General features: G+C 57.4%; 1 protein-coding gene across 2 annotated transcripts; it reads left to right on the top strand.

Annotated features, from left to right (window-relative positions):
- Positions 1–24043, top strand: JUP (junction plakoglobin). Of its 2 annotated transcripts, none has more exons than XM_004434485.3 (14): positions 1–268; positions 10351–10566; positions 12826–13085; positions 13323–13561; positions 14307–14508; positions 15741–15885; positions 16013–16116; positions 17343–17681; positions 19491–19646; positions 19856–19975; positions 21474–21624; positions 21736–21857; positions 22453–22492; positions 22762–24043. In XM_004434485.3, the coding sequence occupies exons 1-14, from the start codon at positions 16–18 to the stop codon at positions 22908–22910; spliced, it is 2496 nt and encodes an 831-aa protein (XP_004434542.2). In that variant the 5' UTR covers positions 1–15; the 3' UTR covers positions 22911–24043. The 2 variants fall into 2 exon arrangements, with proteins under 2 accessions (XP_004434542.2, XP_087297291.1); XM_087441165.1 differs by having other exon boundaries at positions 218–354.
- Positions 24044–24877: the final 834 nt, after the last annotated feature.

The raw sequence follows: 24877 nt of genomic DNA, 5'->3' as shown, positions 1-24877 counted from the left end.
AGGCTCCGCCCCTCGATGGGACAGTCAAGCGAGGCAGCCAGTGAGCCCGCATCAGCGGGTGGGCGTCTCCCTCAGGGGCGGAGCTTCGAGGGGGCGAGAGGCGTGGCTTGGCTGTCAGGTCCCTTCGCCTTTTGTTCGGTTACTGAGTTGCTGCCTTGGCCAGAGTCCGGAGCAGCCGCCGCCCGAGCGCGCCGACCTCAGTTCGCCGCCCGCGCCGGCTCCCATCCCGGCCCGACTCCTGCCCAGCCCGGCCAGGCTCCACACGCAGGTGCGGACGATCGGGGCAGGGAGCGCTGTGGCGAGAGAAGGGCGGCGAGCGGCCGAGAGAGGCCAACCCCCGCCGTCTCAGGGCAGGTGAGGGCGGGTGTCAGGGAGCGCCTCCCTGCACCGGCGGCAGGGGGCGCGCTGGAGTCCTGGGCGCGGCGGCTAAAGGGGCGCGAGGTTCGGGCCGGGTGCGCTGAGGGGCTGCGTGAGCCGGAGATCTGGGAAGGGTGGAGAGGGATCAGGGCAGGTGTCTCCGGGGTCGCGCCTCCGCCGGGGCCGCGGAGCCCGCCCGACGCCGCGTCCCTGACTCTCACCCTGACTCTTGCGGGGGAGACTTTGACCTGCTCCGCCTGCGTCCCAGGGCTCACTCTGTAGTCAGGAATTTACTGTTTGAAAACTTGCTGCCGCTGGTCTCTTTGGGGCCACCCTCACCCCACCTCACGCGTCATCCTCGCTTTCCCTCCCTCCCTACTCCCCCAGGCCTGGGTGGGGCCCTATTGTCTGCGCCCGGCTTGCCCAACTGTGGGGCCGAACGCACATTTTCCAAGCGACGCGGGCCCCACCTGCCGAGCAGGTGAGCACACGGAGTCCAGAGGCTCTGCCCTCCAACTCCCGGAGCTTCGTCGGTTCTGTACCTGTGGCGCCTCCCTCCGCTCTGCTGGGTGCCGGGCTGTGGCTCCGCCAGGGGTGCTGGGATGGGATGAGAGTGGGACTGGTGCAGGGCCCGGCTCCGCGCCCAGCTGGGGTCTGGCACCAGTGGCTCGGACAGGGGTCTGGGCAGAGGGGTCGTGCATGGGTAGAGAATTCACTGGCCCAGTTTCCAGTAGATGCCGCTTCCAGAGTGTTGATATGGGAACGGGACCATTCTTCTTCTCTATCCTCTTATTGTCGGAAAAAGCACCCAAAACAAACTTTCCAGGAGGAAGTATTCACGGCAGCTTTCTCTGGGAGTTTTCCTGCCTCCTTACCCAGGGCGTCCCCCCAGGCTTACGGGGTCCATCTTGAGCAAAGCCCCCTCCCCCAGCCGGCCAGGCTGAACCAGGGCCAGTGCCTGCGCTGTGACCCTGCCTCCCTGCCCCCACTTCCATCCTGTTTGCTGGGCCCCTGGGGCCTGAGGTGGGGGCCGGGGTGGGGGGGGGGTGGGCCGAAAGGGGAAGCAGCTTCTTCCTTCTCTTCCTGCCTCCGGGGACCACCACACCCCCTCGCTTGAGGCCTGCGCAAGTGGCTTTCTCCCCAGCTCTGCCCCCCTCCCCAGGAATGGGGGTGGGGCAGGGCCGGGCCAAACAGACGGGGGTGGGGGGAGCGATTGTTCTTTTTTTTTCCTCTACCCCATCCCCCACATTGTTTTGCTGGCTGGCAATTGAGGCCTAAGAGCAAAGAGCAATGTTGCTTGATTTCCATTTGCCTTCTGGATTTTGAAGGTGCATTCCTTCTGGAGGCTTTGCAGTCCATTCCCCACCCACCCCCTTTCCTGAGAGAGTTTGGGAAAGTTGGGACAGGAGGAAGGATTCTGGGGGGAAGGTTTCAGGCAGAGCTGCATTAGCCACCCCCCCCCATTTCTTGAGAGCCCCTTCCCTGGCCAGAGTTGGGGATCTCCACCAGGCTTTCGCACAGGTTTTAAGAAATCTGAAGTGTGGTCTTTTTGCAGAGATTTGGAGCCCAGCCTCCTCGGGGAACAGAGGGGGAATGTAGGAGCCAGGTTCTCCCTGAGTCCTGGGGTGAAGGGAAGACTTGGGGGGAAATTGGGGCTGCTTGCCCTGACTCACTTGGGAAGACCCTGTGGCCTCTTTGGTGGTTGGAGATGGGAGAGTGGGGGCAAAGGTCAGCCCCACTCCCATGATGTGCCCCTGGGCAGGGATCAGGCCCTACTCTGGGTTAGGGGGAGACTGAGGAGAGAACCCCCTCCCTCTTCTGCTCTAGTGGGTGGGGTACCTCTGGGGAGCCACAAGGGTATGGAGTTTGGGCAAAAATAACCTGTTTTCCCTCCTCTGTGCCAAAGTGGAGGAGGGGAAGGCATTGTAATTACATTGGTTAAATGATTAGTTTAGCTAATCTGGTTTGTGGCTGTGATGAAAAGACAATATTGAGGAAGCATTGCTAGGAGGTGCCTGGTGAAAGCTGGCTGCTTACTGGACAGGAGGGAGAAGGGAAAAAAAGGCAGGATCCAATTAGTCATTCCTTGCTAGATCAAGCCCCAGCTTGGGTGACTTGAGCCCTCTCCACCCCCTCCACCCTGCCCCACCCCTGCACCCCAGCTCCACCCCATTCCCTCTGGACCTTCTGCTTGGGCTGCTGAGGCTAAGGCTTTGAGAAGGCAGTGTGTGGGAATGGAGGAGATCAGGCTAGGGCTGGCAGCCATGGGACAGGTAGATGTGGGGGTGGGAGGGTGGTGGTGGTAAGGGGGCATCTCTCCCTGACCTGGGAGGGGTTGGGCAGAGGAGCCACCTTAGAATGAGATGGGGCAATTGACTCGCCTACTGAAGGGCTGTTTTTGTGGAGAGATGTTACAGTGGGGCAGTTCTGAACACTGCGATTTCGGCTTAGACTGAGCTGGGTTTGAATCCCAGCTCTGTCAGTCATTACCTGTGTGGCCTTGGTCAAGTCACTTCACCTCTCCAAGCCTCAGTGACCTCCTTGGCAGAATGGGAATAATAATACCTACCTACTCAGTAGATACTTGACACATGGTCACTTAAAAGGTGAGGGAGGACTTTACAGATACCAAGTACTTTCATTGACTGTTCTCACTTAATCCTTGTGGCTATCCCTAGAGGCGGGTGGCCTAACCCCATTCTACAGATGAGGAAATTGAAGTTAAGTAACTTGCCCAAGGTTGCACAGCAAGACCCAAGCAGAGCCAAGACTGGTGTTTGGGTCCTCTGGCTCCAAACCTAGAGCTCATCCTGCTGTATCATCCCCACTGGGAAGAATTTTTCTGCCATCCCTTTTTGAGAGCCTCTGCTTTGGAGTTTGGGGAGAAGAGAGTTCAGAAGGGCCCAGGAAGGTATGTGTGGGTGGCAAAGGTGAGGCCAGGTTTGTCAGGTGGGGGTGACTCATGTCCTAGCTTCCAGCCCTCTGGAACCTCGCCCGTGGGTTGGAGGAGGGGGCTAGTTCCCCAAGGCCGGGGGCTGTGGCCCGTGTGTGGAGGCGGTTGGGAGGCAGAGAGGAGGGCAGGGTCCAAGCAGCTGCTGCTCCCTGGCGTGAGCAGGGCAGAACCATGGGCTGTTCTGGTCTTGTCCCTTTATAGGAAGAGGGACTTGTCTGCTTTGCTGAGGGCTGGAGCTGTGCCAAGATAAAGGGGGCCTGCTCCCTGGGGAGTGCAGAGAAATGAGAGTCAGATTCAGGACTGGGCCGGCGTCCTGCAGGATTGTACCAGTCAGAGCTGCCAGGCTGCTCTTGGGCAGGGAGCTGGCTATCCTCTGCTTTGGAGCCCAGGAGACTGGGGGGCTGGGAGTAGGGGTTTTCTGCTGCTGGGAGGGCCTTTCTGGTGATGGGGATGGGGTCAGCCAGAGCCTTGGTCCTCAAGGGAGGGGCCGGTGTCACTGTCTTCTCTGACCTGCCTGGCTCTGGTACCTGCCAACGGGACACCTGACCCCAGAATGGGGCCTCTACCTGTGTCGGCGCAGCCTGGGTCCTGAGCCTATCAGCACTGGGCTTCTGGGTCCCTCGAAGTCGGGGAGGTCCCAGGCATGGGAATTATTGATCCAGGAGAAGAGACAACTGAGGGACTTGATGTGACAGAGAAGGAAAGAGAATGAATGCAGTCTGGTTCATTGCTGTCAAGAGGGTGAGGGGCTTGTAGTTTTCCATCACCCCCGAGGCCACAAAAGCGTCTGGGACTGATGCTCTTGTGGAAGGAATAGAGGCTAGACAGGAGGAAGGACTTCCTGTGTGTTTGAGATGAGATCTTGAGTTGAAGAGTAGGGGGGAGACAGGGGGGAGAGTTGGTTCTTCTCTGAAGAGGGTAGAGCAGGGCCCCATCCCTGTGAGCTGTCCCAGGAGAGAGGGCAGGCAGGAATCACTGTCCTTTGGGGTGAGTCTGAGGTCTGTTGGGGTCCCTGGGGACACTCTTAGTCTTGTGTCTCTTGGGAGAAGAGAGACCTGGCAGGGAGGGGGAGATTCATGAGTAGGCTGGCCCAGTGACCCCTGTGAAGAGAAAGAGCAGTGTGGCTGGGGCAGGTTGCTGGCGTTTGTGTCCCTGCAAGTGACACTGTGAGGCCTCTCTCCTGGGACATGGTTGAATCTGGTGGAGGTCTGGAGGGCATGGACTGTCCCAGTTTCCAGCAACTTCCTTGGCCAGGGCTGAAGAGAAAGCTCTGTGACCATTCCTCTTTGCTCCTGGCACCTCAGCCTTTGGGGGTCCTCAGGGCAGGAGGCCCAGCTTTCTGAGACCTGTGTGTGACGGCCTGCTTTCTGTCCCCACTGTGGGCACAGCGGATTCTTGTCTCCTGCGAGTGGCGGGGAGGGGAGGAGAGTTGGAATGGGGCTGGGCAATCAATACGTGCTTATTTGGGGGTGAGGAGGGGGTTGGACTACACGACACCCCCTCCCTCGTGATTGAAAAAGTAATATCTGATCATTTACAAAACAGTTGGGAAGTCTAGAAAAGTTTACGAGAGAAGAAAAAACATCTCCCATAATGCTACTCCATCGAGGCCACTACCGCTAACATTTCTTTCCCTTCTCTTAGCATCGTCTTGTTTCTTAACCTCGATCTCGATGATCTCATGCTCTGTGTATACTAACAAATTTTATCCAAACCTTTATCCAAATCCGAGTTTTCTCCAGCAAAGGCTGAACAGGGAACTAACAGTCGGGTCTTCCCTGCGCTTCCAGGAGAAGGCCAGGCAGCCAGCCCTGCAGGATGAACCCCTAGGGAATCACACCCTAAGGAGTGGATGCCAGCTGGGGTCAGGGCTGCCCAAGCTCCCTGGAGGTGGCCAGGTGGGGACAGTGGGCACTTGTGTATGGAGATATGTCACTGACACAAGTCAGTCCCTTGCTGTTGTTTCCTGAGGCTGGGTGAAGTGTTTTTCCATTCCCGGGAGTCCTGGTTTGGGGTCATCTGCCGGTTTGGGATTTTGCCCATCCAGGGTCACCAGCCGGGAGTGGAGCTCCAGCTGGAGCCCTGTCCAGGGGAGCCCAGAGGTTCCTGGGGTCGAGCCACCTGGCGGGACATTTCCACTCCTCCTGGTCCCCTTCATTTTCCCACCCGGGTTTGTTTGCTTTGGGAAGGAGCCCAGAAGGAAGAAAACCAACAGCAGCTGGGTCGGCCTGACCTGAACCTCCCCCACCCCCCCGGCCAGTCCTGGCGACAGCCTGGGCTGTCCTCCAGACCGGAAGTGAGGGTTTTCCTCCGGAAGCCCAGGATGGGCTCCTCTGTCTTCTCTGTCCCCAGGGCCCTGGCCATGCATGGCGCCGGCTTCAGTCTCTGCCCCCTTGGAATGACCAGTCTTCGCGGGGAGACCATAGTCTCTGCCAAGGAATCTCTAGTGTGTGGGGGTTTCCTCCTGGAGCCGCCAGTCTAAGGGGAGAGGCCTAGTTGGGAAGCCCCAGCTTGATGGGGGAGGCAGCTTTCTCGAGGGAAGAAGTCATGTCTGTCTCTGTACTTTTCTAGAATCTGTTTCCATCTGTGCTTGGGACCGCTGGCCAAATCTCAGCTGGAGCCAGAGACAGAGTGGGGAAGGGTGGGGGCTGACCCTGCTGAGCCCAGCCTCTCCCCTGGGGCTGCTATGTGGGGAATGTCCATGCCTGGCTGGCCTGACCGCCCCTGGCTGCAGGGGGCAGCACATGTGAGTGGGGAGAGGGGCAGCACGTGTCTCCACCTGGCCTCCTCTCCTCTCCCAGGACCCGGACATGGCTCCTTACCCCCAGCCATGCCCCACTGCACCCCAGGGGCTCAGGCCTTGCCCTGGTCTGAGGGGTCAGGGAAAGGAAGCCTGGGTCACAAAAAGCAGGGTGGCTGCCAGGCACCTTGCCAGGTCTGTCTCTGCCAGCCTCCTCCTCTGCCATTTCTTTGTTTCTCTAAGAGAAGGATGCCTGCCTGGGCCTTTACTGTGACAGAGGGCTTCCATAGTCATGGGTGTGTGTTTGAGCCATAAGGAAATCGAGTGACTTGCCCAAGGGCAAACAGCCAGCGAGTGATGGGGCTGGATGGAGCCGTCTCTGACTCTTCATGCTCTCCCGCCCTGCGCGCAGCTCCCTTCCCCCGTCACTGTCTGAGCGGATGATCTAGGTCTGCATAGGCACCGGCCTCTCGCCCAAGGACCTTCTGGGCCCCAGGCCCTGCCTGCTCTTCTCGTCCTCTGCTGCAGTGTTTCGGAGCCTGGGTCCAGTACGCCTCTTGGCAGCCCCGTCCTGTCCCTATTTCCAGGTGTCTTCTTGACGCTTGGCACCCTGCAGCCCAGCCCAGCTGTGCCCGTCACTGACGGCGGGTGCTGGCGGGGGCAGGAGCCTGATGTAGCTCTGGTGGGAGTTATTTTTAATGTCAGGGCAGGGCCACACTCTGCCGGGACAGTCTTGGAGTTAGGGTGCCCACTGCCAGCCGGCTGGGTTGGCCGTGCTGGGGAGGAAGCAGGAATGAAGGGCAGGGTACGCCTCGTTGCTCGGAGATTCCTACAATGTGGACTGTGTTGGGGAAGAAGAGTCCTTTGCACACCCTCTCCAGGGCCCCGTCTTCTCTCTTCCCATCCCTGCGCTGTCCCCCACCCCACCCTGTGATCTCTGAGCTGGCTTCTTCCTTCCATGTTGCCAACAATAGAGCGTGTGCTAAACAAAGGCCCCCCATTCAGCTCAGACAACCGCCCTGTGTCTAGCTCTGCCCGTCTCTGGCCAGGGTGCATGGGCAGGGCCCACGTCTGTCTCGCCTGCTTCCACCCTGGCTCTGTCCAGGGGCGTTGTGACAGGTCTCACTCTAGGTCCAGGGTGGAGAGGGATGAGACCAAACTGGGTGCGGCCCCCTCCACCCTGGGAACTGCAAAAACAGCACTTTTGTTTCTTGTGGGAGAATTCCCCTGGTTCTCCTGGGGAGTAGGTAGGGAGAAAGGTGGGGCTGGTTGACAGTGCTGCCTGAGGTCTGACTTCTGGCCTTCCTGTTGCAGGAAGAGCTCTCCCCATGGTCTTTTCCTCAAGAAAAGTTCTGGTGTGTGTCCTCACTGAACTGCTTTCCAGCTCTGACCTTGCCCACCTGCAGCCTTCTCTTGTCTGTTGTGAGAATCCTGGTTCCTTATTGCTAGAATCTTAGACATCAATGTTCCTCTGAGATCACCTGGGCCACACAGGTGAAGCACAGAGAGGAAAGTAATTGCCCAAGGACACCCAGCAAGTTTGTGGCGGAGCTGGGACTAGAACCTGGGACTCCTGATTTCCCAGCTGCTCCTCTGCCTCCACCTGTGGCCTCTCCAGCCCCTCTTCCCCTTGGCGAGGGGGCTCAGCTCTACCCCCCCGCCCCGCCCCTCACTCTCCTCTGTGGCAGGGTGTCTGGCCCTCTCTCCTTGACCCCAGGGTGTCCCTCTTTCCCTGGATCCCCTGTGAGGAACGAGGGGAGCAGCCCTGTTTTGCGCAGGATTTGAGCAGCCCTGGATTTGAGCAGAGCGCCGCCCTTTTCTCAACATGGATCCTGTTTTCTCACCTAGAAGTTGGGAATAATAAAATGCCGGCTGGGGTCACTTCTAGGGAAGCAGGAGATTGATTTGACAGTAAAGACACTGGACGCCCCCTAACCCGATGGACACTTTCCCCTCTGTGTGGCCTCTGTCTCGCCCTGGGCGGCTGTCCAGCCCTCAGCTTCTCTTGGCTCCAGGCCTGGGCTGGCCGGGCAGTGAGGGGCCTGCTGAGGAAACACCTCACTGTGGCCAGCCTTGACCTCGGTGGACTTTGGACATGGGGCCAGTGAGAAGATAGTCCCTGAGGTTCCAGGCGAGGCCCACGCCCCTCCGGCCAGCTGAGAAGCCCCAGGGTTAGGCAGCCAGCCCTCCTGGGGAGGGGCCTTTTCGACTTGGATGGGGTGTTTTTCCTGATCCGGGCTGGAGATGTCCAGGTCGTCCTGAGCGGATCTGACTGCTGCTCGGCATCCAGACGTTGGCTCAGTCCTCCGCCCGGCGAAGTGGAATCTAAGGGGTTAATGTGACTGTATTTACTGAGGCAGCTTCACCTTCCTTCTCCTGCTTGGCTGTCCCAGGCCTCCTTCGAGCTCTGTGCCGGCTTGCTCCTCCCAGACTCTCCTCTATTTTCTCTCTCTCCAGGGAGGGCAGGGGTGCTGGGCAGTGTGTGTTTAGGGCGGGGGGAGGGGGCGCCTCCTGAAGTAGTCACACTTGACCAGTGCCTGGGAAGCAGCTGGACACATCTGGTGGCACCGAGCCTGCTGTCTGGTGTTCTGGGCCTGCTTCTGTTTACTGGCCCGAAACTCTGAGTCACTGGGGTGGTGCGAGCTGAGGGAGGAGGCAGCTGGAGCGGGCCTGGCTGCTGCCTCTGCCTGTTACAGGTGTGCTCACGGCAGGGGAGGAGCCGCGTGTCGCTGTAAAAGGCAGGAGACCTGAAGGATCCTTTGTCATCCTTCTTGAGGGTGGCACTGGGAAGACGTGCCCCTGGTGACCTTTGCTCCTGGAGTGGGGCCAGGCTGCACAGGCCACCCCACCCACGTCCTCACCCAGTCCCCCAACATAACAGGCTTGAGGTGCTGGGTGCTGCCGCCTCATGGGTGGACCAGCCTGGGGTCTGCTTGCTGTCTGAGGCCACACTGGGTGTGCAAAGCCCACAGACTTGGGTGTCACTCACGCCTGTGCCTGGGCCCGGCTCTGCTATTTCTCCACTGTGGCACTTCACCTGGTGCAGCCTCAGTTTCCCTGTCTGTCAATGAGGAACAGAGCATGTGCTTCAAAACCCACTAGTGAGGCTGGTGGCATTAGTGAGAGGTCTGGCACAAGGTGGGCCGTGCCTGGAGCACAGCTTCCCTGCCTCTGCTCCCAGGGGCTGGACTCCGGAGGTCAGCTCCCAAGACAGGGGAGCCAGACAGACCAAGTGGGAGTTCACCTTCCTGGTGCAGAGTAGGGCCCAGCTCTTCCTTAACCTCATGTGCCCCCCAGTCTCTGCAGAGAGAGGGAGGGGCGCCTGAAGAGCAGGGACCACCCGAGGCTTGCCCCACCCTATATCCCTGGCCCAAGTTCCAGAAGGCCAGGAGGTGAGAATACACCTTTGGGGAGAGGCAGTGCTGATGGCCACAGCGATGGCCACCAACATGGAGGTACATGGAATACGTACTATGTGCCAGGCACCATGCAGGGGCCTTACAAAGATGGTCCTTACAGCACCCTGCGGGCGAGGTGGTGCTATCCCATTTCAGATGAGGGCTGAGGCTCAGCGGAGAGCTGAATTGCCCTGGTAGTATGTGGCTGAGATTTGAAATGGTTGGTGGGACTCAGAATTTTGGGAAGGGCTTCTAGGAGCTGGAGAGACAGGGGTCTTAGGGCCTGGCCCTCTGGGGTCACTTGTGATGCTGCCCCATCTGTAGGAAAGTGAGATCCCGGGGTCTCTGAGAGAGCCTGGGGCACCTTCGCCTGCTCCCAGCAGCCTCCCTGGCTCCCCAGAGAAACCTGTCTGACTGCTTCCCTGCCCCACCCAGCTTCCTGTCCAGTGCCTGGGGTGCAGCTACCTCACCTCCACAGCCTTTCCCAGGGAGCCCCAGTTGGTGGGGGTGGGTTTGTGGGACCCCAGAAGCTGCTGGAGGCCCTGAGTGCCTTCTCCTGCTCTGGGAGTGCTGGGCAGGGTGAGTGAGCCCAGGGCTGCTTTGGGACATTTGGCCCTATACTGCCCCACCCCCCATGGGGTTCACCCGACTCTGGGCTGGAGGTCAGAGATGCAAGCCCAGAACTCACACACGGGTATCGCATCATGGGCAGTCTCTTCCTGGGCCTGGTGCCCTTCTGTCCATCACCTCCCTCCACTACAGCGCACTGGGGCCCTTGGGTCTATGGTGGGGGAAGGGGTGATGGGCAGGGCCTGGGGATGGGCTGAAGCTGGGGGCGGGGCCAGGTGATGGGATGCCCCACCAGGGCCAGCTGATTTCCCACCCCTCCTTTGTGTCCTCAGTGGCCACCATGGAGGTGATGAACCTGATCGAACAACCCATCAAGGTGACCGAGTGGCAACAGACATACACCTATGACTCCGGCATCCACTCGGGCGCCAACACCTGCGTGCCCTCAGTCAGCAGCAAGGGCATCATGGAGGACGATGAGGCCTGTGGGCGCCAGTACACGCTCAAGAAGACCACCACGTACACCCAGGGGGTGCCCCAGGGCCAAGGTCGGGATCCCTGGAGATTGTTCCATGAGAATATTCCAGCAGAAAATGAGGGTGGGCCCTGGAGGGAGGTCAGAGTAAAAGGAGGCAGAATTTAGGGGGCTCCCAGTCTGAGGGGGGAGGCATAGCTCCTGTTCTTAGAGACTCACCCAGTCTGAGGGAGGAGGCACAGCTCCTTCAGGGTGACCCCATCTGGGAGCGAGGCAGGTTCCTCTTCCATGAACCTCTAGTATGGAGGGGAGGCCTAAACCCTTCCCCACAGCCTGAAGGAAGAGGCCTGGGCCTTGTCTTCCATGAACTTGCAGTATGACAAGGAGGCATCACTACTGCTCTCAGAGAACCCCTGGTCTGTGGGGAAGACAATCCTTTTGCTCCAGGAGCCTCAAGTTTGATGGGCATGCAGAGCTCCGCCCTCAGGGAGCCCCCAGTCTGGTAGAGGAGGTGCAGTTTTCAGGCCTTGGGGCTCCCGGTTGGGGGCAGGGAGGAGACTGGTCTGCATATGCTGTTGTGCAAATACGCCACGGCCGGGGCGTGGAGTGACCCACCCAGTTCTGGGGCTTCGTGAGGGGTGGGGATGACCCACCAGCCCCAGGCACCCTGCCTCTCTCCGGGAGACGAGTGTCCGGGTCCCAGCACTATTGTCCACAGACGCCTCCAGGGCTTCAGTGTTGCCACGGTGGGCTGTGGGAGCTGGGGAAGGTGCAAGGTGGGCTCTGGGAGCTGGGCCACCACACAGCTCAGCCTCTGCACGCGGAGGTCTCCTCCCTGAAGGCAGGCAGAGGCCTCTCGGCCTGGCACGGCCGGGCATTGTGTCGGCAGCTACAAGACCAGCATCAGGTGGGAAAGCCGTGTGGATGTCTCCTCCTTCCTGACTAATTGGAGGGTGGAGCCTCTGCCTCCCTCTCCCGGGGGCATCAGGACGCTTGCCAGGGCCAGGCTGCCTAGGAAGCTTGGCGCCTACTTGTGGGACTCCCAGAGCCACCCAGGGGTAGGACCTGGAGTCTGGGCTGAGAACCCCCTCCTGCTTTTGGAAACCACAGTCTTGGCTTTCCCTCTGATACTGGGCGACCCTCTGGGCCTCTATGTGCCTGCCCATATAATGGGAGAGTTGCCTCCTCTGGGGATGATGAGGGTATAACATATATAATCATAAGATTTCAGGGTTGAAAGAGACCTAGGTTGTCTCATCCTGTCCCCCCTGATTGTAAGGGAGGGGCAGAGAGTCGGGGTTTGGGCTCTGAAGTCAGGCTGTCTGAGTTTGGATCCCAGCTTGGGTTCATTTTTTTTTTTTTTTTTCCCCTTTTTCTCCCCAAAGCCCCAGTAGATAGCTGTATGTCATAGTAGCACAAACTTCTAGTCGCTGTATGTGGGACGCGGCCTCAGCATGGCCGGAGAAGCGGTGCATAGGTGCATCAGTGTGCGCCCGGGATCCGAACTCAGGCCACCAGTAGTGGAGCGCGCACTTAACCGCTAAGCCACGGGGCCGGCCCCCAGCTTGGGTTCTTATAACCTCTGTGCCTCAGTTTTCCCATCCGTAAAATGGAGATATGAATAGTACTTACGTTATAGGGTTGTTAGATTAAATGAGAAAATATAAGAAAAGCACTTAATTCACTGCTAGGCCATAATAAGTACTCAAAAAATGTTAGCTTTTCCTATTAATAATAATAATCGCTAACGTTTTTGTAGTGATATGTGCCAGGCTCGTGCATTCTTTTTTTTTTTCTCGGAGCAATTCATAACTATTATCTCATTTATTTATTTATTTATTTATTTTTGTGAGGAAGACTAGTCCTAAGCTAACATCCAATGCTGACCCTCCTCTTTTTTGCTGAGGAAGACTGGCCCTGGGCTAACATCCATGCCCATCTTCCTCTACTTTATATGGGATGCCGCCACAACATGGCGTGACAAGTAGTGCGTTTGTGTGCGCCTGGGATCCGAACCCACAAACCCTGGGCTGCTGAAGTGGAGTATGTACACTTAACTGCTTGTGCCACCGGGCTGGCCCCACTATTATCTCATTTAATTCTCATAAGAATTCCCTGTGATGGACAGAACAAGTGGTGCCCTATTTTACAGATGATGTAATTGAGGTGATGGTGACCTCCCCAGGGTCACTGGTAACAGACAGAACCTCAAGTTGTCCCGGGGTGGGAGGGAGCCCAGAGAACCCAAGTGGGCTATCTACAAGGCCTGCCCTGCCCCCCAGTGTCCCCCCACCCACCTCCGGCAGCTCAGTCCCTGCCTGTTGGCCCCCAGGTGACCTGGAGTACCAGATGTCCACGACTGCCAGAGCCAAGCGGGTGCGGGAGGCCATGTGTCCTGGCGTGACAGGCGAGGAGAGTTCGCTGCTGCTGGCCACCCAGGTGGAGGGGCAGACCACCAACCTGCAGCGGCTGGCCGAGCCATCCCAGCTGCTCAAGTCGGCCATCGTGCATCTCATCAATTACCAGGACGACGCTGAGCTGGCCACCCGGGCCCTGCCCGAGCTCACCAAGCTGCTCAATGATGAGGACCCGGTCCGTGAGGGGCCTTGCTGGGGTGGGGGCAGGGCAGGGAGGGGAGAGGTCCCGTGTCTGCAGGGGAGGGCCCTCCCCGGGCTGGAGGGAGGTCATCGACCCAGAGCCCCATCAGTGGGAAGAGTCTGACTTGGGTCCGTCTGAGCTTTGTGGAGGGGTCTCCTGGCCCCCCTTCCCACAGTGGCAGCCAGCCTGGCCCATCTGCTCACTTCTCCCATCCTTCCCTTCACCCCTCAGGTGGTGGTGACCAAGGCAGCCATGATCGTCAACCAGCTGTCGAAGAAGGAGGCGTCACGGCGGGCGCTGATGGGCTCCCCCCAGCTGGTGGCGGCCGTCGTGCGCACCATGCAGAACACCAGCGACCTGGACACGGCCCGCTGCACCACCAGCATCCTACACAACCTCTCCCACCACCGCGAGGGGCTGTTGGCCATCTTCAAGTCAGGCGGCATCCCTGCCCTGGTCCGCATGCTCAGGTACCCACCCCTACTCACCCCTCCCCCACTTGGGCTTCCCCGCTCCCTTCCCTGGGCTTCCGTGCATTTATTGAGCACCTACCATGTGCCAGGTGCAGAACCACCCCCAGTCCTGGTGCTCAGCTGCTCACAGCCCAGCAGGGGAGACAGGCATGTAACTAACTAGCAGGTTAGTTATCAGGATACAGGTGTGTCTGAGATTGCTGGGGCTCTGAGAAGCTGTTCACTCTAACAGACGGATGAGAGGAGTTTGGCCGGTATAGATGAAGGGAAGAGTCTTCCAGGCAGAGGGAATAGCATATGCAAAGTCTCTTGTTACCTTTGCCTTTCCTGGCCCTGTGATGTTGATCGGCTTCCTTCCTCATCCCCATACCTGGGAGTTCCCCGAGGATGGAGATATTGATCTCTCTCCCCTCTGAGCCCCTTGCAGGGCCTCTCTAGCATGTGGCCTTCCATGTGGTGCTTACTCTCAGTAGGGACCTACTATTCAAGGGGACCTACTATGCACTCAGCACTGGGCTGGGAGCCCAGGAGCAGGAGGAGTCATGGTCCCAATGGGGAGCAGAGAAGTGCTGTGTTCTCTGTGCATAAGAGTGGGGCTAGGTCAAGAGACGATGAGATTTTAGCAAAGGGCTCTTTCCATAGGGGTGTCGGTATTGGGGAAGGCTTCCTGGAGGAGGTGGCCCACATTTATGCCAGGCCCCTGGGCCCTGACCCACATTAACCCCCCTGCCCACCATCCCAGCTCCCCCGTGGAGTCGGTCCTGTTCTACGCCATCACCACGCTGCACAACCTGCTGCTCTACCAGGAGGGCGCCAAGATGGCGGTGCGCCTGGCGGACGGGCTGCAGAAGATGGTGCCCCTGCTCAACAAGAACAACCCCAAGTTCCTGGCCATCACCACCGACTGCCTGCAGCTGCTGGCCTACGGCAACCAGGAGAGCAAGGTGGGCCCTCCCACCCGCAGCCGAGACCCAGGGCCCACTGTTTCGTTGCCTTCCGTCCAGCTGCAGCTTCAGGCCGCTGCCTCCTTACCCCTTTAGGTTAAATGTCTATGTCTATGCAGATGGACATATTTCATCCTATAAGTGAATATTTTGAGAAAAAGAAAAAAAAAAATCCATCATCCTCACACAACCACTGTTATCTCGGTGCGCTGCCTCCAGTGCCCTCCCTGTGGTGGGGGCATATTTATACGTAGCTGTAGTCATAGCAATGTACAGCTTTGCCTCTGTTTTCTACATGATATTTTTATTTATTTATTTAATTTTATTTTTTTATAATTTTATTTATTTATTTATTTTTCCCCCAAAGCCCCAGTAGATAGTTGTATGTCATAGTTGCACATCCTTCTAGTTGCTGTATGTGGGAGGCGGCCTCAGCATGGCCGGAGAAGCAGTGCGTTGGTGCGCGCCCGGGATCCGAACCCGGGCCGCCAGCAGCGGAGCGCGCGCACTTAACCGCTAAGCCATGGGGGCGGCCCTACATGATATTTTTAAAATCTTTCTTTACCATATTATCCTCAAAACCACCCTCTGTAATGGCAAATAACATTTCATGAAGTGGAGGCCCCAGACTTTATTCTGAGGGAGGGCATCTAGATTGCTCCCAATTTTCCACCTTTATAAACAATACTGTAATGAACATCTTTGGGCAGACAGCTTTTCCTAAATGAATTTTTCATCAGTAGGGCTTAGGGTCCCCCCCACCCCGACAAAGCCCCAGTAGATAGTTGTATGTTATAGTTGCACATCCTGCCAGTTGCTGTATGTGGGACGCAGCCTCAGCATGGCTGGAGAAGCAGTGTGTCGGTGCGTGCCCGGGATCCGAACTCAGGCCGCCAGTAGTGGAGCGCACGCACTTAACCGCTAAGCCACAGGGCTGGCCCATAGGGTTTTTAATATTTTAGGTTTTTACCCAGATTGCCAGATTGCTTTCCAAAAGGACTGTATTATTTACAATGCCATCAGTGGCGATGTATGTTAGTACAGTTTCACCTCATCCTTGCCAGCACTGTGTATTATCCTTTTTTCAAAATTTTGGCTTATTTAGTAGTTATCAAAGCTATTCAGGTTCTAGCTGAATCTCAGTGATGACAGCTCTGTCAGCCTCCTCGCCCTTCCTTGTGCCCTGTCATATTCCATGTCTGTCTCACACCTCTTCTCCCTCCACCCCACAGCTCATCATCTTGGCCAATGGAGGACCCCAGGTCCTCGTGCAGATCATGCGCAACTATAGTTACGAGAAGCTGCTCTGGACCACAAGCCGTGTGCTCAAGGTGCTGTCTGTGTGTCCCAGCAACAAGCCCGCCATCGTGGAGGCTGGTGAGTATTATGGCCTGTGAGGGTGGCCCACGTGGCTGGGAGGGCTGGGGTGGGGGCCCTGTCTAGTGGCCAGGCTCCATTAACCGTGCTCCCCCGTGGCTCACGTGACCCCTGTCCCCTGCCCTAGGTGGAATGCAGGCCCTGGGCAAACACCTGACGAGCAACAGCCCCCGCCTGGTGCAGAACTGCCTCTGGACCCTGCGCAACCTCTCCGATGTGGCCACCAAGCAGGTGAGGGAGCCGCTCCGGCCGGGACTAACCTCTTCAGCTGCCTCATACTCCCATCTTAGCACGTCCAGCCTCCTGTCTGGGAGTCTGACCTTAGGAGCCATGGAAGGCCTGAGGCCTCTAAATCTCGCCCCATCGTGGCTGAGGCTGGAAGTACCCGGAAGACCCTCATCCCTTTAGTTTAAGGCTCTAATTCCTATTAGGGATTCGGGAAGAGGAGTAGATGAAGGGGTGATGTTGCTGAGCTGGAGTTCAGGTGGTACCAGGGGAACAGTTTGGACCTAGACCCTGGAGCAAAGAGTAGTCGTGTGCCAAGAGACAGCTGGGGGCCCCGTGATTAAAAAACACAATTTAAGGAAAAATGCAGTTTCAGGACAAGCCTCATGGTCCCTCCTTCCAACCTGACTACCATACCTAAGAGCCCCCCCATCGATAGACTGCTCACTAAGCATCCACCACGTGCTAGACTCTGCCGGGCACTCGTGGACATTGGCTCCTCTACCCCTTTCAACACCTGGAGGTAGAGTGTGGGGCCTCGTTGGTTAGATGAAGAAACGGGGGCTCAGGGAGTTAAGTAATAGCCCTTGGTCACAGCTAGTAAATGGCAGAGCTGGGATTTGAATCCAGGACTGTCAACCCCAGAGCCTGAAGTCTTTCTGTTCCACCATAAGGCCCACGTGGCTCCCCCTGGGAGAAGTGAGGCTTCTGGATTAGGGGTGTTTCCTGAAAGTGGATTTGGCCTGGGGACCACTGAGGGGGCAGCAGTGAAGGCCCAGAACAGTGAGAAATGCATAAAAGTGGGTCAGCTGGGCCGCAGAAGCACGTGGCCTCCTCCACAATTTTCTCCTGGTCTAGGGGCCTCCCTCAGCCTGAGTAGGGCTCTGCCTGGGTCTGAGGATGCAGAGGAGGGGCAGGAGGGGTGGAGGAAAGAGCATGGAGCTTAGAGACAGGCCTGGGTTCTGATCCGCCCACGAGATGTGGGTCTGTGGGCAAGCCCCTCAACCTCTCTGAGCCTCAGTTGCCCCATGGGATCGCACTGCCCTCTCCTGGGGCGTCGGCAGGATCACGGGGATGAGGGTTCCCAGGCACACACAGGCAGGCCCGTCGAGTATCAGCTGAGTGGGCTTCAGACCCCGTTAGGCCACCTGCTCCCCTCGGACATCCGGGGGAAGACTTCCTGGAGTTGGGAGTCTCCCTCACTCTCCGCTGCCCCCCCTGCCGACCCCCAGGAGGGCCTGGAGAGCGTGCTGAAGATTCTGGTGAACCAGCTGAGTGTGGACGATGTCAACGTCCTCACCTGCGCCACGGGCACCCTGTCCAATCTGACGTGCAACAACAGCAAGAACAAGACGCTGGTGACGCAGAACAGTGGCGTGGAGGCCCTCATCCACGCCATCCTGCGCGCCGGAGACAAGGACGACATCACGGAGCCGGCTGTCTGCGCCCTGCGCCACCTCACCAGCCGCCACCCTGAGGCCGAGATGGCCCAGAACTCCGTGCGCCTCAACTACGGCATCCCGGCCATTGTTAAGCTGCTCAACCAGCCCAACCAGTGGCCCCTGGTCAAGGTACCGAGTGCCCGCGGTGGGGTTAGGGGCGGGAGGGAGCCTCTGCAGTCAGGGTTACGTGCTGTGTCAGCACAGGGTAGGCAAAGCTGCTGTAACAGAGGTCCTGGAATACAGTGGCTCCAGGAAGATAGAAGTTTATTCCTCTCATGTAACGGTTTAGACCTCCACAGTGGCTCTGCTCCTGAGACCCAGAATCCTTCTATCTTGTAGCTCCGCCATCCCTGACAGAAGAGCTTCAAAGTTTAATACGCACATGACCGCCCCGGGCGGTGTCATTGAACTGCAGGTTCTGATTCAGTAGGCCTGGGGTAGGCCCGAGACTCTGCATTTCTAACAAGTTCCCCGGTGCTGCTGCTGGTCCGTGGAGCATCCTTCTTATGCCAGAGGGTCTGGATGAGAGGGTTGTCCTCACACAAACGGTTGGACTGTATCATCCCTGCAGATGTTCTAGCCCCAGAGAAGTGGGGAGGGCTTGCAGTGACCAGTAAGCGAGACATGTCGCTTCAGCTCACACCCCGGAGCTCAGTCGTTTGGCCACATCTAGATGCAGGGAGGCCGGCAGTGTGTCGTGTGTCCAATGGCCATGTGTCCTGCTAGAACTCAGGAGGGATACGAAAAAGACAAAGGAGAGAGGATTCTGGGGAACACTTAGTGTCTGCCGTAGGGAGTCGGGGGTGAAGGGGTGGAGCTTTCTCTTCAGGAGGCCGCCTGGGTAGAGGAGAGCCAGCAGGCAGGGGCTCCCATTGGCTAAATTTTAGACAATTTAACAGTACAGATAAGAATGACTCTAAGTGATTATATACATTGAATTAAAAAAAAATCCACAGTGAGGAAAAGAGACAGCACGGGGCTCCTCCTTGGGCATGGTCCCGGCTGCAAGCCCGAGGTGGCGGAGGGTTTGCGTCCTGACCCAGCAGCTAAGTGATAAGTGATAAGTGACCTTAGCAGGTCAGATATTCTAGCTCACAGCCTCATCTCTCTCATGATTTTCATCCCTGCCCTCCTGGCTTCTTGTTTTGACGATCAAATGAGATGATAAATTGCTTTGCAAGACCCTGAGGGACCCAGTGAGAACAGAATGGCTCCTGGGAGACAGGGCACCCTGTGGGGGAGACCTCTTCCCGGAGCTGCCCTACTGGGGATTGATTACAATATGAGCATCGCCAAAGCAGGAGGCCTTGGGGTCACCACAGCAAGGACTCCCCGATAGTCAGGGTTTGTGGACTATCAGAAAAGCAAGTAAGGGGCCGGCCCCGTAGTGTAGCGGTTAAGTGTGCGTGCTCCGCTGCTGGCGGCCCAGGTTCGGATCCTGGGCGCGCACCGATGCACTGCTTGTCAGGCCATGCTGTGGCAGCGTCCCATATAAAGTGGAGGAAGACAGGCATGGATGTTAGCTCAGGGCCAGTCTTCCTCAGCAAAAAGAGGAGGATTGACATAGATGTTAGCTCAGGGCTGATCTTCCTCACAAAAAAAAAGAAAAAAAAAGAAAAGCAAGTAAGACTGTGGTGTCTGGGGGTGGATTGAGAGAGGGGATGAGGTGAAAAGGTCAGAGCGTGGGGGCTGGTGGAATGTTCTGGAATGGTGTATCATGTTAGCAGAGGCTGTTAGAGTTAGACACGAGGACCCACAGATCCTATGGAATAAGGGACACAGGCTGGGAGTGGAATAATTCTCTGGAGATCTTCCAGCATTTGTGTGTCTGGCCTGGGGGACAGCCAGATGATAGGGGAAGGAGGAGATGATGCGGGGAAATTGGGATCCTCCAGAGGCCCAAGAAATGCCCCTGATTGTTGTCCGTTTTCTTGCCAGGCCACCATTGGCCTGATCAGGAATCTGGCCCTGTGCCCAGCCAACCACGCCCCCCTGCAGGAGGCAGCGGTCATCCCCCGCCTCGTCCAGCTGCTGGTCAAGGCCCACCAGGATGCCCAGCGCCATGTGGCTGCAGGCACACAGCAGCCCTACACAGTAAGTAAGCTGGTGGTGCCTGTGACCGCCCCCCCCGGGGGTCAGGGTGTCCTCTGTGTGAATGTGTCTGCTTGTGAGTGTGTAAATGGGGAGACGAGTTCCGATTGATGTCAACTCCAAGGACCAGCGAGGTTTGCCAGAGTGTCATGGGACGGTGTGGCCATGTCCAAGGGCCCCGTTGCCATGCCCCGATGCCTCCTCTTGCACAGGATGGCGTGAGGATGGAGGAGATCGTGGAGGGCTGCACTGGAGCCCTGCACATCCTCGCCCGGGACCCCATGAACCGCATGGAGATCTTCCGACTCAACACCATCCCTCTGTTTGTGCAGGTGAGTCTGGGCCAGGTGGGCAGGGGAGGTCCCCCCAACCCCTGCTTATCCCCACTGCTGAAAGGGATGATTGGCAGCCACGGGTCAGAGGGGCCTGGACCATGCATCAAGAGATCGTTGGAGGAGTTTGGAGAACAGTGCCCACACCAGGGGTGCCCACTTAGCAAACTCCTCATGGGAATGGCTTTCCAAGCTCAAAAGCAAGGGAAGAGATCACAAATGAAAAAAATAATCTTGAGATTCAACCACGTAAACATTAAAACCATCTGTATGCCAGAAACAGCCTAAAAAGCAGTAAGAAGTAAACAGCAAATTGGGAAAATATTTGTAAGCATCACAACACACAAGAGTTTAATATCCTTCATATAAAAAAGCTCATTAATACCAGACCCCAGTAGGTAATGGGCAGAGGCAGGAGTAATCCTCAGGTGGCTCCGAAACAAATAATGCTCAACCCCGGGAGTTTAAAGAAATGAAGCTTACCCTCCTTCAGTGAGAGCCCATTTTCCACTATTAAATTGGCAAAGAAAAAAAAAAAAACGAGAGTGCCCTGTGCTGGTGAAGATGCGATGAAATAGTCTCAAACCCCCCCTGCTGGGACAAAAAGATGGTAAAACCTCTTCAGGAGGCAGTTTTGCAATATGTATAGAGAACCTGTGACCAAGTAGCACAGCTCTGGGACTCTCTCCTTACGATATAACTTAATTTAAAATATAGGCAAAGGAGCCGGCCCGGTGGCGCAAGTGGTTAAGTGCGTGCGCTCCGCTGCGGCAGCCCGGGGTTCGCCGGTTTGGATCCCGGGCGTGCACCGATGCACTGCTTGGCAAGCCATGCTATGGCGGCATCCCATATAAAGTGGAGGAAGATGGGCATGGATGTTAGCCCAGGGCCAGTCTTCCTCAGCAAAAAAAAGCGGTGGATTGGCAGATGTTAGCACAGGGCTGATCTCCTCACACACACACTATATATATATATATACATATATATATATGCAAAGATTTATGCACACAGCTCACAATTGCAATGTTACTTATAATAATTGAAAACAGTCCTAGAGTTCAGGGTAAGGGATGTGCCATAGCCACCTCCAATTGTGATTGATGAGGTTTTTTTTGTTTTTGTTGCTGTTTGGCTTTTTAGCATTCTCTTTCGTTTTTATCAATATGACCTTATAGATTTTTAGGAAAGATTTTTTAACAGTATAGGAAAATGCTTTTGGCTACAATGTCAGGAGAAAAAAACAGGAATCAAAATTAAAATTGTACTATGATGGAAATCCAATGGGAATATGCCAGTGTGTTAACAGAAGCTGTGTCTGGGTGTGGCTGGTTTTCTTTTAGGTTCCTTTATACTTTTCTTAGACTTTCCACACTCTTGTGTGAGCTTGGGTTAAGTCTGGAAAAGAGAGACTGTGGTGATGGGCAGGGCTGTGAGGTGCGCTGTCGCCCGCCTCACGCCCCCTCCCCCACACTCCCCCCCCCCGCGCCCCCTCCCCCAGCTCCTGTACTCCTCGGTGGAGAACATCCAGCGCGTGGCCGCCGGGGTCCTGTGTGAGCTGGCCCAGGACAAGGAGGCAGCCGACGCCATTGATGCTGAGGGGGCCTCGGCCCCACTCATGGAGCTACTGCACTCCCACAACGAGGGCACTGGTGAGGGACTGGGCTGTGGGTGAGGGTGGCAAGGGAGGAGGCTGGGCCTCATTCCCCCAGCCCGGGTGGTGGTAGGCGCCTGATATGCCCTTTCATTTCCTCTCTGCTCAGCCACCTACGCGGCTGCCGTCTTATTCCGCATCTCCGAGGACAAGAACCCAGATTACCGTAAACGCGTGTCTGTGGAACTCACCAACTCCCTCTTCAAGCATGACCCTGCTGCCTGGGAGGCTGTGAGTACCCGGGTTGGACTGCAACATTTGGTTGTGCAAGTTGCGCACTGTACAAGGACTGCACTTTTAAGGGGCCTCCTACTATCCTGTCAACTTTATAGATTTTTATTTTGTAATTGAATCATTTATGACAATGTCCAGCAGATGCAAGTAGTAGACTGAGTAGTAGTATCTATTTTTGACCTACTAAAGTGGCCATTTAATTTTGTCCTAACTACTACAAAGTGTTTGAGGCCGGGGTGCCTTTTTCTAACTTGCACACAGGTGCTGTATAGTCCAGCGGCTGCCCTGACCCTGGGCAGGGCCGCTCCCAGCTCCCATTCTTGAGTCCTCTCCCCTCCACTCCCCTCCCAGGGCTGCTCTAGTTCTGTGGGTGTCCCCAAGCATGAATGGGGGGACCCTCCACCCTGGGGAGGTGCCTGAGGACAGGAGTTCATCAGGGCGCTGGGTAACCCCATCTTAACTTCGGTTCCTCCAAGGGGTCTTCCCTTTGCCCTGGCCCCCTTTATAGAAGCGGCTCTTGCTGCCGCCCAGCCCAGAGCTTGCGTTTCCCACCCTTACCCTCCCCAACGTCTCTCTCTGTCTCCTTCCTCAGGCCCAGAGCATGATCCCCATCAATGAACCCTATGCAGATGGTGAGTGTGTGCAGAGTCCTCAGGTCCTCGGAGAGCCTGGCGGGAGGGCTGTGCGTGTGAGCAAGGGAGAGGCGTTGTGTCCCCAGGGCCAAAGGACCAGTGGCAGCCACCCTATAGCACTCACGTGTACTCCAGGTCCCCTGACAAGGGAGTCTGGGGGGGAATCAGGCCCACTGGGGATGGGCAGAGGTAAGGGAGGTGGCTGAGAGGTCCAGACCCCCCGCAGGGTGGCCTGCAGACCTTGGACAGAGCCCTCTTCTCCTCCCCAGACATGGATGCCACCTACCGCCACATGTGCTCGAGTGACGGGCTCCTGGACCCCCTGGATATGCACATGGACATGGACAGGGACTGTCACCTCGACACCTACAGCGACGGCCTGCGGCCCCCCTACCCCACGGACCACATGCTGGCCTAGCTGCTCGGCCCCAGTACGGCGCCCTCCACTTTGCAGCCCTCCCTCCTGCCTGCCAGCTGCTGAGACATGCTTTCCCTCTCTCCTAGAACCTCCTTCTCATGGAGGCCTTCCCGTCCTTCTAGAACCTCCTTCTCACGGAGGCCCTCTCCTGTTGCCATTGAAACCCTGGCTCCTTTTCGGGGGGAATGAGTGTGGGGCCTCTTGCTGTTGAGTTCCCCCGAGGAAGGCGTGCCTTGGCTGCCTTATTCTGTTATCCTTCCTGGCCGTGGGGAGTCCTGCCCCTTCTGTGGGTAGCAAGTGGGTGACACGGGGTGGCACGAGCTCGTAGAGGACACTGGCCTGCCCTGACCCTACTGTGTCTGCCCCACCCCCCAGGTGCACTTCCTCGTCTGTGAGGCTCTTCATGCAGGCAATGGGGCGAGACACAACAGTGCCTGAGCTGGGGCAGCAGGGCCGCAACTTCTGCCCAACTCTGCGCCTCCAGAGGGCCTCTGTAGTCTTTCTTGGGATGGTGATCTGCTCCTGCTTTTCTGTTCTGGGCCGTGGGTCCAGGGCCTGACCCCCCGCCCCACCCCTGTGGCCCTGGCCACCAAAGCTTTAGACTCGAGCCACCCACTCTGTTGCCCCCTGCTGTCCCCCTTGGCTGCCCCGGGCCCCATGGGGCTATGGTTCCTGCTCCAGTAACTCCACCCAACCAACAGTCCTGAGCCCCCAGGGCCTCCAGGACCCAGGTTCAAGGCCCAAAGCTCCAGAATCCAAAGCTTCTCTTGAAAAGTTCAGGGACCTTCGGGGAGATGGGGTAGAGATGTGGAGAGTGAGTCACCTGCCTCTCTCTCTGGGACGCTGAATTGGCTTTGGTGCCCCCCCCACCCCGGGGGAGCTCCAGGCACAGCTCCCTCGCACCCCCACAACTGCCCTAGCTGACCCCTGAGAAGTGCTCTTGGCTGACCCCTCTGGTGTGCGGTGAGGGGCTCTCTCTTCCTCTTCCTGTTTCAAACTCCCCCACCACCTCCTGCACATGGGTGTAGGGGGCTGGGGGAGGTCCTGGCGGAGAGTTTTATTATCGCTTTATGTTTTTGGTTATTGGTTTTTTTGTATAGACCAAAGCAAAGAAAATAAAACTAACACACGGACCCAATGGAGGCTGTTTAGGGGAGTGGGGTGGGGGACCCCTTAGCAGCCTGGCGCCCTCCTCGGCCAGATCCTGCACATGCTCACGGCTGCCTTGCCTTGCGTGTGGGAAAGACGTGGAGAGGGGAGCTGGGCAGAAAGGAGCCTTTGAGGAGCTGGACTCGACTTAATTCCGTACACACTTGTAGGGCTCCAACTTGGAGCCTTAGGAGGTTAGGAGGGGCGAAGAGACGACTGGGGGTACGCCCCCCCTTCAGGGCCTCCAGGCCTTAATCGTCTCTCCAAGGGCCGCCTCCTTGCTGGCGTCTCCAGGCCTCCAGGCCTGCCCTGTCCCACCCCGGCCAGCCTGAATGCATGGCCAGCATTCGGCCAGCCTGAATGCATGTTTGGCGGATTTCTCCCGGGCTAATGCTCCCCATGGCCTGTGGCTTTGAGTCCAGACCCCCTATTGGTCTGCAGTGGGCCCGCCCCAGCCCCTGCCCCCCTCCCCTCTGTCCCCTCAGGCAGCATCCTCCGTGCTCTTCCTTGCCTCCTGGTCTTTGTCCCTGCTGTTCCCTCTGCCTGGAGTGCCTGCACCTGCTCGCCCACTGGGATCCCACTCAGACCTCACTCCAGGAACACCTCCTCCAGGACTCCCACCCCCTCCCAGCCAGGCTGAGCTGGCGCCCCTTCTCTGCTCCATAGTGCCCTGTGCATGGCTATCATTTCACCCATCATGTTGCTGACAGTCCCCCACTCACGTCCCCAAATTCTCCTTCCTGGCGAGAGCTCATCACAACACACCTGAAACGTGGCATCTGTGGGCCTGCTCTTGCCAGGCCCATTGTCTCATTTCT

The sequence above is a fragment of the Ceratotherium simum genome, chromosome 16 (assembly GCF_057802395.1).
Source record: "Ceratotherium simum simum isolate JZ-2026a chromosome 16, ASM5780239v1, whole genome shotgun sequence".
NCBI classification, from domain to species: domain Eukaryota; kingdom Metazoa; phylum Chordata; class Mammalia; order Perissodactyla; family Rhinocerotidae; genus Ceratotherium; species Ceratotherium simum.
The sequence above is the reverse complement of the archived record's forward strand: the minus strand, read 5'-3'. Positions and strand labels throughout refer to the sequence as shown.

Excerpts from the sequence above, each read along its gene's own strand:
- JUP (XM_004434485.3), top strand. The coding sequence starts at position 16 with ATGGGACAGTCAAGCGAGGCAGCCAGTGAGCCCGCATCAGCGGGTGGG. Across the intron at positions 15,886-16,012 it reads GCCCGCCATCGTGGAGGCTG|GTGGAATGCAGGCCCTGGGC; the intron begins GTGAGTATTATG and ends CCCCTGCCCTAG. Across the intron at positions 21,858-22,452 it reads ACCCTGCTGCCTGGGAGGCT|GCCCAGAGCATGATCCCCAT; the intron begins GTGAGTACCCGG and ends CTCCTTCCTCAG.